This window comes from Opisthorchis viverrini (genome assembly GCF_000715545.1).
Source record: "Opisthorchis viverrini unplaced genomic scaffold opera_v5_11, whole genome shotgun sequence".
In the NCBI taxonomy this organism is placed as follows: Eukaryota; Metazoa; Platyhelminthes; class Trematoda; order Opisthorchiida; family Opisthorchiidae; genus Opisthorchis; species Opisthorchis viverrini.
The window spans coordinates 2,355,554-2,369,607 of NW_008751667.1; the positions used below are offsets into that span (position 1 = coordinate 2,355,554).

General features: G+C 43.2%; 1 protein-coding gene across 1 annotated transcript in view; it reads left to right on the forward strand.

Moving 5' to 3' along the window:
- Window positions 1–14,054, forward strand: part of T265_01081 (hypothetical protein) — a gene marked incomplete at both ends in the record, with an annotated part of 137,052 nt that overhangs the window by 69,871 nt on the left and 53,127 nt on the right. The window contains 3 exons of the mRNA XM_009165024.1: window positions 274–363; window positions 2,176–2,300; window positions 3,655–3,865. Coding sequence (XP_009163288.1) covers window positions 274–363; window positions 2,176–2,300; window positions 3,655–3,865 — 426 coding nt within the window. The remainder of the gene's footprint in view (window positions 1–273; window positions 364–2,175; window positions 2,301–3,654; window positions 3,866–14,054) is intronic.

Below are 14,054 nucleotides of genomic sequence, written 5' to 3' on the forward strand. Positions count from 1 at the left end.
TGGGATTCAGCTCATCAGACTGGAACTGTTCTTGGCATGATTTCGAATGAGACGTTCCTCTCTTCTCTTCCATATTCCCCTGTTAGTCTTTCGGATTCATCGCTTGCATTCACTTTTTATGTGTGTGACCATGCTCCTCAAAAATAAATGATAATAGTACTTATGGACTTGAAAAAAAAATCAATCATTTTCAAGACTCGCTGAAAATGAGTTATACCATTAAAGTCGATCATAATTTACTCCGCTTGCACAACGTTCTGTTTCACATTTCAGATCGCTACAAAATACCGCAAGCAAATATCACTGGACCTGTTGCGCACGATGCCAAACAATATTCAGTTCGACAGTTTGGAAGCTCCAGGAGTGAGTCAGAATTGGAGAAAAACAATCTGAACCTACAAGATCACCATCTCTTTTTTTAGAAGCTTATTCAGCTTTTTTGAGTTTGATTGGCTGTTATGATGCAGCTTGCTTTGATAAAACCTGAGCGAGGATAAAACAGACTTTGTGCAAAGTACATTTGACCAGTTTCTATACAAATTAAGTGCACCTTTCGAGATTAAAATATGCTGTATTAAATTTTGTAGTGGAGAAGCAAGACGCCCGACCAGCAAGTGTCCTTGTTCACTGAGCTGGGCAATTTTATTGCATTCCCACGCACCACTACGCTCCCCAAAAACGCACTGGTGATGTCACCCCGATTGGTGATGAAACGTTCGCAATCAGATTGCCCAGCTCGGAGAACAGGCCAAAGAACACCTATCTACGCTGCTTCAGCTACCAACATTTTCCTCTATAGAAAAACATTTCGCTGTTGAGAATTCTCGGTGATATTTTAAATGCAGTAAGGTGAATAAATGAAGAGATCAAACAAACAAACGTTCACTTGTACTCTGATTTTGTGCCTAGCTTCCAAGTCACCTGAGGGAAGTACGATGGCTGGGGTACTGCCAGGTTGCCTAAGCCTAGATATGGGAAGTTGACATGCAGAGGTTATGTTCGAATCACGGACTTTTCAACCAGTATGTTCGGAACTTCCCCACTGAGCTACTGCTTACTCAGTACGGTGCATGCTACAGAACCAGTCATTTAAGATCATTTGTCAATAGTTCCGTTATAAAATTCCTAAAGAGCCTTGGATTTTAGAGTGCTTTACAAACAACATTTCATGAACCGACCCTGAATGAATCCCGTAGCTCGTCATATTTTAAGATGTATTATTAGGCTACAGCCTGGCTGCGTGCAAAACAAAGTGGTTCGCGAAACTATCTCGGATATTTCGAGGTATTCTTAGATTTCAACTGGAATTTCTTCCTGGAAGTAAGCTTCATGTATGTTGAGGAATCAAAAAGCGACGTCCAGCTGTTCCAAGCTTGTTTAAAATCATCAATATCATAAGTTCTGGAGAGGGCGACTTTGCGGTCGGTAGGTCGCAGTTGGGGCTGGTCAGCGGTATCGTTCTCCTTCACCTGGACAGGTTACTATGCCACTCAAACTTCGGTAGGAAGTTTCTACTTTCTGACTGGTTTCCTGAGTGATAACTTCTCAGAGAGAAAGAAGAACTTTGCTTACTTATTTACTTACTCTGTCGTGTGAAAAAGTTCGAAAATGGATTAGTTTTCAGTTACGGCTCCGAGTCTCGGTAAAGATTCATGAAGCCCGCATTACCGATTATCACCCCGAGTGACACAGGTTAACTTCAGTTGCAAGGAAGAATGACCGCCGTTTTCAAAGCCAGTAAGGCTGTTCTTTTACTCTACTGAACACTTACAAATGCGAAATAGAATACCATTCGTGACATATTGAAAGGCCCGAAGAAAGCCGCAGTCCCAAAAATAGTGGTTTATAAAATCAGAATAACTCGAAAGATCCAACAACCATGAATATAGAGTTGCCAATAAAATGTTCTCTTACCGTGACTTTCTTTTAAGCTAAATGTAAGGACGGCAACATCAGTTTTGAGTTAGATCTCGCCAGTTGTGCCTTTCTTCAGGCATGCTAAGATTTGCACTGCGGCCGCTTACCACAGCAAGCGAGGGTGCTTCCTCTATTTTCCAAGCACACCGGCTTCTCATCTGCCATAGACCCCTGTTCTTTTCTTGAAAGTACTATTTTCCACACTCATTCAAACTAACGAAGACGCCATCTGATCTCTTCATTTCAATCCTCAAACAGATCCAGAAGTTACAAGAAATTCTCCAGGCTTATAGTATTCACAACCCGGCTGTCGGTTATTGTCAAGGAATGAACTTTCTTGTGGCGATAGCCCTCCTGTTTCTGAACAAGGAAGATGCATTCTGGTAAGTGACTTGCCCACTCACTTTGTGTTGAAGTTTCTATTCCTTATGAATTGAGCAAACATGTTTGGTGGACCGCATTGATGGTCCACGGTATTTTTAGCTTTCTGTCGGCTGTTTGCACTCCTATTTAACTGATTTTGGAAGTGAATGCGGCTCTCCAGGTGTCCTTTCACCAGAGTCTTTCTCTCTGGATAATTCTTTTGTTTCATCACCCCTCTTCTTCATATGAGTCTTTGGAGTTCTATCGTTGAAGACAAAGTTGCTCCCGTCTAATGCGCCTTTGAGACCGTTTCGAACGTGACAGTCAAACGCATCCAGAGTGCCGTTTGGTTACTCCCCTCACTGGAAGATAGACCACGGGTGATGTGGTAATAACCATTGGTAGCAACTTAAACAAGAACGTTGATCCTTCACTGCTGTGCACCTTGTTAATTTGTCCGAAAAAAAACCTTATAGTTCTATAGAGAGAGAAAATGGAACACGGTAGGATACCTACGTCTGGCCTCCTTTTCCGGTCCACGCTCAACAGTTCTGATATTTCGTGATTACCAAGTGCTTCTTGCTGTACACATCATACTTCTTTCAGTTTCCTTCCAAGCTACATGCAAATATAACGACGGATTTGTCCTTCACGTATTCAAGACGAAGGGATGTGTGCCATTTTACAGGAGTAGAAATAGGATACTGTGTTAGGTAAATATTTAGTTGAGCAACGCCAGGTATGTTGAATCCACGAACGATGGTTTGTACGTAATAACCGAGTCGGGAAGCGCCATTTGATACATGCAAATTAAATTGAATTAGCTTCTGGTTGCTCAGTTGGCGGAATTTAGGGCGCCCAAAACTACTGAGGGAACTCATACGTATGTGCAATTTCTTCTGATCAACTAGCAACTCGTGCCACCTGTTTTTCCTTATATTTTCTTCGTCAAACAAACAAGTGTGTGAATATGTTTCGCAATTATCTGCTTAGGAAAATCAAAACAACTACTTTCGGATCACACAGGACTAAATCCGCGCGGTGAGACGGACATTGGCCTGATAACTAGCGTATGTTGAATTTGGTTGTTGGAAATGTCCTGAATATTTCTCATTCTAAATTACCTGAACTTGATTGTAGTGCTGGAAAAGTAAAACGACCTGTTGTACGAGGCTTTTCTGCAGTTGTTTTCCCTTGTTACTCTCGAAACGATGTGGACACTGGTCAAATTCTCTACAATTTCTACCCCTGAACAAAGTTCAACATATCAGTCACGAAGTTCACCTAGATGCTCTTGGGGAACACAGATGGCCACAGTACTAATTACGACCATCCACGTGGACTGTACGTTAACTGGTTCTATTGTCTTTTTAGGTGTTTAACCGCAATTCTGGAACGATACCTCCCCAAGAAGTACTTTAACTGTGGTCTGATCAGCGCTCAGGTCGATCAGCTCGTCCTCAAAGATTTGTTGGCCAGCAAACTACCTCAGCTTGCTGAACACATTCAACGAATGGAAATTGATATCAGCGCAATAACTTTGAATTGGTTCCTCGCCATCTTCTATGATTCTGTGCCTTTTGAGGTGAGTTATATACTTCACATTTCAAGATTTAATTCTGGGTACCGATTTTTTCCAAGCTCACTCAAATCACTTAGCCATAAGATAAAAGGTGCCATAGATGTTATTGGATGATCTTCACGAGATCGCCACCAGACAGACTGAGATTTGTTGTAGCTTATCAACCCGGTCGATATGGCTAACCACAGATCTAAATTCGAAGGCAAGTAGTGATATAATCAACGATACTTAGTCAAAGGTTTGAAGTATTTTCTTTCACTCAGCTTCCCTTTTCTCATAGTTCTGGATAGGCCAAGCAAATATACTTGTGTAGACAGGTGGTCACATAGTGGAAGGACCAGTAATGTGACACTTGAAAGAGTTGCGCTTAGCCACTTGGTTTCATCACCCGAGTCTGTTAATTAAACATGATACTCTCTAAATTCTATTAGCCGAATTACATTTTTGAATATCCCTTTGCCACGCGTAATCTTATATCTCAAGCAAAGCTTCAGTACACAGCTGCTTGTCGTGAAGTTTTATATTCAGGCTGAGTAGAATGCGTGACCACATCGATACGTGACCACGTGATGGAGTTTCTGTGATTGAAAGATGAGCGACGCTATATCCTTTCTAACTGTGAGATAATCACGCTGCCGTTCAGCTGGTGGTCGTCGAACATAAATGGTTTAAACCGCTAGCCGCGGGTTCGAGACTGCCTGGAGTTTCATGAGATGTGCACTACCGATGTTTCTCAGTCGGGATCAAACAGCTGTTCGGTGCTGCTCGCCTTTTCATCATAGATTGGGTTCGCCAACAGGGCGAAATTTTCCTCTTGCGAGCTTCAGCCTCCCGAATTTTACTGAAACTGAAGTGGAGCAAACCAACAGGACAAGAGTTCATATTATGACTCCCACTATAACAGTCTGGTCAACTTTAAGGTGCCTTAAAAACTGACAAAAGCCATGTATGTTAAATATACTGAGGGTACGGTCATAAACCGTACGTTGACTCTAAAATACTTTTAATGTAAATGAAGTTTTTGGCCAGTTTATCGGTAAACTAAAATACCTACTGTCTGGTCGACGGTGTGCCGATCTCATCTCACTTGAAAATCGATAATTTCTCCTCTCATCTACAGGGTTCTATAAGGCGATTGGCCGAAATCCCCCGAGGTTTTAAGAATGCTTTCCTTCTGTCAATTTTCCTTACTGGTGGCTTTAGAAACAGTTGAGTTGGATAGTGACAGTGTGCCCAAATACTGCTGTGTTGGGGAGTTTATCGGCTGTCGTTTTGGTGGTTGTTGATCTGCTCGCCGAGTTCGTCCACGTACTGACGATTTCCCCTCGCACGGTGACGAAACGTTTGCAGTCGTCATCATCATCATTGTCAGCTACGATAACCGCGTACTTGTCATACAGTGGTTGTAGCTGCCACAGTTTCGTTCACCGATGATTCGGGGAAGTGTGGTAGGTAGCTGCGCATTGGAGACGGGAGCTGATAAATTGCTGCGCAAATACGGCACAGACAGTGGACTTTTAAGTGGGGGGATCGAGAAGGGAGCTATACATTGAAGGCAATAGCTTGGATGAATGAGCGCCATTGGCGGCGCGACTGGGCCATGTCTGACAATGTCCCTAACCACTGATGTGACCCGTCTCAGGGTCCCCATCCAGGAAGACGGCAATGACTAGCGCATCTGAGTTTTCTGGTAATGGCTTTTATACTTCGCTGCTAAGTCACTGTCTGACCGCGTCTGGCTAAACTTCTACCCTTCACGTGATTGTGGGAAAAGGGCCCTTCGAGGAAGTCCGTCGACTGGCACGTGGACAAGCCAGCGCAACCCATGCGGTGTGCAAGCTGATTGCCGAACTCGGTGAATAGATCAGCTGCCACCTGATCAACAGGCAACAACTTCCATAATTTTGCATGGGAATTATTTTAAATCCTGTTCCACTGGACCGTACTACTGATTTTCTGGAAGCCAGGAATTATTTGGTCTCCTCTTGACAGGATGGAAACCACACCAAGAGTAGTACAACCAAACTAATGGAGTTTAATCAAGCTACCACTGATTTCTATATGGCACACTTTTTCGTGCGGCTGAATGAGTGGAATGGGTATCGGCTATGGGACTATGTGGGGTACAAACCCCTATTTCAAAAGCCACCGGCATACATCTGGACAATACCTCGTTTTTAAGTGTAGGTCTTTCAGTTTCGAACGATTAATGCTTCAAAATCTAGCTGGTATTAAACACACCATAACAGTGGTACTAATTTTGGTTTTAAAAGCCGCTACATAATCAACAACAAGGCTGTGGAATGAATTCATTCTGTAGGCTCCCTTGCAAAACACAACGTGTGCAACAGCATAAGTTCCTACAGTAATTAAATAAATTCAAAATAAATTGTCATTCATTAAATCCATGGAAGCCTCAGGGTGACCCTATTTAGCAGGGAGAAACAGTAATCTACATGGACTCGGTGAAATTCAGTCCTTTCGGCCGCTTGCTTCTTGCTAAGACCTTCCTAACACTGTGATTTTAGTTCAATTCTGCTTTATTGATTAGATTCTTAGTAATCGATAATCTGACACTGGAATATATTGGAGTTGGGCTTGGGTCAGCTGACGTGGTTCGGAGTTTTTCAGCCATTTTACCCCTCTTGCCAATTCTGTTGATACACATAGCACTACAGCTGTGGCTCGACAAGTTGAAGATAAAATTGGCTTTGGCATTTGCTTAGTGAATATCTAGCAAGTTCTGTCTGCACTGCCTTTGATCAATGAACTTGTGGGTAGAGCCTTCTGTTGAATAAATCCTTGGTCCTGTTCGAAAACCCAAATATCCCATCAAATTCATTCAAACATGACCGTAGGGTCTGTGACCGGCTACGCCGACTGACTGACCTTAAAAACCCCATTGTCCATCGATTTCTTGCTTGAGATCAATAACCTTCGTGGCTTGCCGGACCAACCACGTCAAAGGCTAATAGAGTACATCGCACAGGCCTGCCTGTTTGAAGGCTAGATCAAAAAATCTTGACAAAAGCATACGATATTTTCTGGTGCAACATACTACTGGAAGTTTCCTATTTGAACAACATTGAACAGCATAGTTGAAATTGCAAGGAGAAAAACTACTACAGTTAAATTAAGAATAAGTAAGTTTAAGTGTGTAAAAATGTGTATGTATATTCGCTCGGCTGCGAATAAATGTATAGAGATGTTATGGTCAGGATAGTCTAAGATATCTGAAGTTGGGGGACAGTACATTCATTGCGGCTGTGTGACAGCCTTCATCACACGTTCCAGGTGTAAAACTTCAATGGTTTACAGCTGACCACAGTCTCTACATATTTATTCTTTATTCCTGGATTGAAGTGGTATATCTTGATTGATAGGATGATGGCTCTGATAAGTTTGTAACCCGTGAAGTTGCAACAAAACTGCCGAAAGCACTCGAGATAGGCATGAGGTTAGTTTTCTTTGGCATGCGACCTTGTTACACTCAGTCCATAAAGATGTGGGAAAAATCGTCGCCTCTCTTCCGTGGTCAAAAGTTCATATTGTGGAACTGGTTGCCGTGGGAAGTGAAGCTCCGGTCGAAACGAATCAAACTCAGAATCAACGTAAGAGGGCGGGTCATCCATCAAGTAGGCAAAGTTTTCTTGTTCAGTTTGAGGACTTTCTAAACAAACGAAAAACTGCATGCTATCAAATGGCCTTCCAATTCGAATTAGTACACAGCGCGAGTAAACGGACAAGGCTGGTTGATGACTCCTAAAAATTGACGGACCCCTGGGGTTTGAATGCAAGATCATCAAAATCAACTGTAATTGTAGCTGGTTTCTTTGGATTTACCTGACATTGCGACGAAATCATTGTCTGTGTTGTTCATCCTTGTGCGATATTTCTTATAGGTTAGTCATCAGGTCATCATCATGATCATTGTCAGCTGTAATAACCGCGTACTCGTCGTACAGTGGTTGTAGCTGCCGCAGTTTCGTTCACCAATGATTTGGAGGGGTGGTAGTTAGCCGCGCATAGCAGGCGGGAGCTGGTAAATTAGCGCGCAAATACAGCACTGTCAGCTGTCAAGTGGGGGTTGGAAAAGGAGCTATGCATTGAAGACAATAGCTTGGATGCAGGAGCGCCATTGAGGACGTGACTGAGCCATTTCTGAAAATGTCTCTAGCCACTGATGTGGCCCGTCTCGGGATCCCGATCCAGGAAGACGACAATTTCTAGCGCAGCTGAGTTTGCTGGCAATAGCTTTCATACTTCGCTGCCAGGTCATTGTTTGACGGCCTCTGACTCTCTTCCACCCTTTACGTGGTTGTGCGAAAAGAGCCCTTCGAGGACGTCGGTCGACCGGCTTACGCAGCACGCGGCCAGGCCAGCGTAACTGATGCAGTATGATCAGTTCATCCATCGAGGGTGATTTGTTTCTCCCGAATACCATTCGACGTATTTCAGGATTGCTGATCTGGTGTTCCCACCAGATTCGGGCAATGCTCCGAAGACATAATATCATCTTTCGCCAGACCACTGGGACCAGAAGATTATAATTCCACCAGAAGAGCACGACAGAGATTGGTCTGTTTGAGGATCTTCAGTTTTGGCGAAAGAACAAGATGTACCATCGGCCGTGCCAGATAGCTAGCAGCATCACTGAGAATCTTCCACAAAGACTAACGCCAAACTCCTGCGGGGTATAGATTTATAACTTAGGAAATTTGCACAACTGAATTGTTGAATGAATGAATGAATGAATGAATGAATGAATGAATGAATGAACAGTATCCTCCCAGCCTTCGTGCTTCCTTCTGGTGGCATGGCAGCTAGGCACCGAAAGGGTGCTACAGCTGAATGAATGAATGAATGAATGAATGAATGAATATGTGAGTGTATGAGGGAACAAGACCACCAGTTAGTTGGTGCCATTTTCTTACCTTCGACAGATGGGTCGTTTGTGGATGGTTCCTGTTCAACTGCGGAAACTTGCTTTATCTTGGAATTCATTGCTTAGGGTATGGGAAGGGTGGGACAAAAAAACTAGATTACAATTCTCGTTTTCTCACTGGAACTGTGATGGCGGTCGGGGATCAAGAGAGCGATCACCATGATCACCGTCGCCGTTAATATTATCATCATTATTATAGAACCTAGAGCCTACTGTATGTTCTACCGAACCCCAACATCTTTCGTATTACTATACAGTTGTATCCAAAACACGCCTTTTCACATTACTGCTTTTTCACGATTGCTAGTTTTTGAGGCATCTTTTACAAGTTACCGGTAATGCATTCGGGGCATCGTAAGCCTCTGGTATGATTTGTTGGTTGTGCATTCCTTACAAGGCTGTCAATGGTGAGATCAGTTTTGGTTGTAACAACCATTTTGCACCCTAATGCGGGCTCCTGGAAAATTGGTTTGCTAGCTAGTGTTTGTGTAAACCCCGCAGTCAATCAGCTAAAATTTGTGTGCGTAGGTACAAACTGAGGTGGCCTTCACGGAAGCTCACAGTCAGTTCTGTAAGCAAAACGCCAGGTTTTACGTAGGCGTTTGCGTTGAGTGTCTGTTCAGGTTTATCCCCCTTTTCTTCATTAATTCGTAGTATGAAAACCCTATATACCTATATGCTAATATTTTGGATCTAATGTTATTAGAACTGTAATATTCTACTGATCATCATACACCCAGGCTGATGTGGCCAATATCACTTACTCTTCGAGGAGTCTCTGTCTGGCTGTGCTTTGTCTTGAGGTCCGGGCTGCTTCAACTGCTTTTCATAGTTGGCTGTTTTAGAGAAAAGAACAAAAGCCTATTGCGTTCGCATAATCGCTTTGTCGGAACAAATAAAAGCAAAAAGCAATGGTCTAAATGATTCCATACTTCAAGCCTTCTGTGTACCTACGGCGCGTTGTCTAAGGGAGTGAGTTTTGACTGCTGAACGTTTATTGGGATTAACCCGTTTCAGAGAATTAGCTATCTCAACTGATCACAAGAGGTATGACACCCGAGGCACTCTGTTCGAAGCATTTGAAATAGCGACTAATAGATGACCAATAGTGCGACACCGTAATGAAGTAGACATTGATGGTGCTAGTATTGGTTATTGCGCACTGTTCTACATAAAATGCAGGAATATTTTGTACAAGTAAAAGCACCTCAAAATCGTTCAAATTTGTAGCTGCAGCCTGACTGATTATCATCATTAAAAGCTTTGCTTGTGGTGTGTTTGGATTATAGCGCTTAGTTTAAACAAGGGCGTGAGACGGTTTCTATTGGCACAGAACAGTACATCCTGGAATGACAGGCCGACGTTCTTATAACTGGTTCTGTTTCATCCAACAGAAGTTATGTTTTACCGGGGAGCATACGAGAAGAGTTATGGAGTTACCCCCTTAAATTGCCTTATACTAATGGGAGACTCACAGCAAGGATTTTGTGTGATTTAAAGAATTATGGTAGGCGATAACGATGAAAAGAACGTCGGGCTGGGAATGGCAACAGAGTGCCTTGATTCTGATTGTATTCAGCTTGGGAGAAATTAAGGCCATTTCTTTACATGGAACGGAAGAGTGTAGATCACCCACGAAGTAATGGTCCAACCCTTAGCAAAGAGGCTATTACCACAACCCACTAAGTTACTCTTGTGAGCTTACCTCTACTTGCGTGTTACAATTCTGAACGAAGATTCACATATACGGAGTAACTGCGTTTGCAGCGAGTAAAAAGTGATTTGATTTACGTTTTCTGAAAGCTAGAAATGACTTTGGCCATACAGTGACGTCTTTGGTAGACTCAACAGGGCTTCACATTTTAGCATTGTTTAATGAAATCCACGTCTTGATTCGTCAGTAGACTGGTGATTAACCCTGGAAAATGTTTGTGTAGACCAAAAAAATGTTTATTCTGAATGGTTTGGAGGCTTTCGTATAATGGGCCACTGCACATCAGGCTCTGTACAACCAAAGGAGAACTCAATAAAGCACGAGCCGATAAAGACAGATTCGCCCACTCGATACAATTCACAGGTTGACAGCACTTATCTTGTCGGACTGCATTTCGTTTCAAATCCGTAAACCAGTGAACAAATGTTAATCCTAGATTATTGCACTGTTGATTTGAATCACAGTTGTTAGCGTACGGATATCGAGGCGCATTAGGAAAATTCGGAGATACGTTCTCCAGTGGAAGCTACGCATTGTAGACAATTACGTCCTTGATTACCAGGCGGTTCGGTTCGGCTCTTTGTTGACCCAACGAGCTGATTGGCAAAAGGCCAACAGTAGTCGTGAGGCGCAAAACGTTGTTTTCACTGAAAGTATGTGTGCAAATGGCAGGGCAATATTGCATTCCTAGTTAAGGCTTCTGTCCTGAAAGGCATAATGCTCTTTCATCAACTATTATCGTCTGAGGAGCTAGCCAGAAAGTGTGAAGTGCTCGGTGGAAAAAATACAACTCATTCTCCAGGGCGAACATAAAAGAGTTCACCATTCGAACTTCCACTTGGCGTTCTTCTTATCGTGTGATGTAGCTGATGATCAGTAATGCGCATTCAGTCAATCCAGGTTTCTGTTTCGTAACTTGCAGCAGTCCGTAGAATCCGCATTCAAGTGCTCGGTGGAAAAAATACAAATCATTCTCCAGGGCGAACATAAAAGAGTTCACCATTCGAACTTCCACTTGGCGTTCTTCTTATCGTGTGATGTAGCTGATGATCAGTAATGCGCATTCAGTCAATCCAGGTTTCTGTTTCGTAACTTGCAGCAGTCCGTAGAATTCGGCATTCAAATAATGAAATAAACCAAAGAGTCGTGGTCCTATCTGGCCGAATAAGTTTACTGCGCGATTCAGGGCGAACTTGTCTAGACTCAACTGATGAAATTCAGATGTACTGAAATTGCCAATAAAGTGAGCTTTTTCGAAGCCTTTTTGCCTGAATGTACGACGAACAGACGTCCATGAGTAGCGAGTACCTACCTCTAGCTCTTGATAGATCCTCGTGGATGCTGAAATGGGAAGATAATAGATATTACTCATGAGTAGCATAGAAACATGGATAAAAATAAAACCTCTACAGAGGAATGGTGTCGCGAGCCTACTAAAAAGCGATGGAGCACCGACCCGGTTTACCATTCTAACTCGGATTCAGCAGAAGTGTACAGCTCACGGAACTGCAGACAACCTGGAGCTCGTGGCCTCCGATCTGGCATTTTGAACACCTACCGTTCGACAACTAACTGACCGAAGAGCAACGTGATCAGCTGACAGTTAGGAAGGATATAGCGTTGCGCATCGTTCAACCACAAAAACCGTCATGTCGTCACACTTCCTGACCACCTCCTGAAGTGACAACTACTCAGGTTGGAGTTTCATATACCTTGTTATGTGGAACTTACTGAGGACTCAAAATTATGTCCGTCCCATCAGAAATTTTGTCGTGTTTATTCCAATAGCATTGAACAGCTTAGACATTTGCTGAATCTTTCCCGTCATCACACAACTAGAATCTGCACAATTCTTACGCCTAAAATTCAATTTAAGTAGTGAAACACTACATCGGGCACTTTTCACCTCACCGTACTGGATGCACTCTGTGAAGACACTGATGAAACTACTCACAGCCTGATCAGAAGTCTTAGCTGTGTTGACGCTAGTAACGTTGAAGTTAGTGCATTCGGTGCCAGCATGCCTTTACCAGTCATAGTGATATGATAACGATAGAGTCCATATCTGCTACATATGTGAAACAAAGTGATAAATAGACACTTACTACAACAAACTTCTCAGAAACTCTTTGTGATCCACATTGGGTGGCCGGCGGAGATGTATATTGAGTGATGGTGTAATAAGTCCATAGAGCTCAAGACCGCGAGGAATTGTGAATCTGAAAAAAGTGCCGTTTTCCGCGTCCTTCTGGGAGTAATGGGAAATATGTGAACCAAACAAGTTACACGTGACTGATTAGAATAAGTGAAGCGGGAGAATGGTGGTACCCTGAACCATCGAAAACTACCTATTGTGACTACAAGACCCAACGATAATTATTTTCAGTGGAGGAGCTTAGAGCGGGTCATCTTAATCAAATCACTCCAGCCAAGGGGCAAAGGATTCTTCTTGCGTTTTACGACACACTCAATCGGCTTTCCCAAGGTCCATCACTCCTAGGGATGATAGTTCATCTACCTTTTTCTCCGACAAATTTTCAATCATTAGGCCCTTGAAAAAAATGGGGGAAAGTCCAAAAGTTCAGCAGCATTTCTGTCAACATCATTGCACGCGAGTCAGAGTTAGAAATGACAGGCGTGCCCATATCTGCTGTTGTGACTACAATCAGATGAAGGTTGCGGCTTGTAACCGCATCCAGATAAATTCAAGATGCTGTCTAATGTCCAGCAACCACCGATTGGACTAATAAACCTAACACAGTATGACAATATTCCAACCACGAATCTGCATAGGTGAGTTCAAACAACACTTTCTGACCAGTCTAGTGAGGTTTCAGTTTGGTTCTAACTGGACGTGATTATTCAGCTGCGTCCAGTGTGAGCTGGCGGAGTAGTGGCAGACCCCGAATATCAGGTATCCATGGTTCAAATTTTTGCACGAGCAACTATATGCACTGCTTCTGAGTCCCAGTAAGCGCGAAATTCTGACCCGTAATTTTGCTATGTTGGCGTGGACTTGCCATAATAATTTTCTAGGGCCTGAAATAGCGCCAGGTTATCCAAGCCTAGATAGCGACACTGGAGATGCCGGGCTTGAGTTCGAACCACTAACCTCCAGTGTAAGCAAAGTAGAGCAATGCAAAGTAGAAATTCGACCCTCCCGTCTGCAGACACAAAACGGTCTGACAATCCGAGTAGAAAATGAGTAGCGTGCCAAAATGGCGAGCCAGAATGGACAGGGGCAATAGGATTTGATAATTTGGTCCGTTCCATCATTATTATTATCAACAGCATGACATCAGCGTCCAACACGGATGCTTCACTGCCGTACAACCTCCATACATTCATTCACTCGATCTGGATAGAAACTGACAACAAGAATCCACTGACATTCGGTTAGCAGGCATTTCTTGTAGTGTCTCCAACCAGGCACATTGAGGATCACGCGGTCTTCATCCTGGAAGGCGAGTAACACCGACAGCACCCAAGCGTTTCGTGATCTCCTTCATACTCCTCTGCCAAGTCAAGGGTTG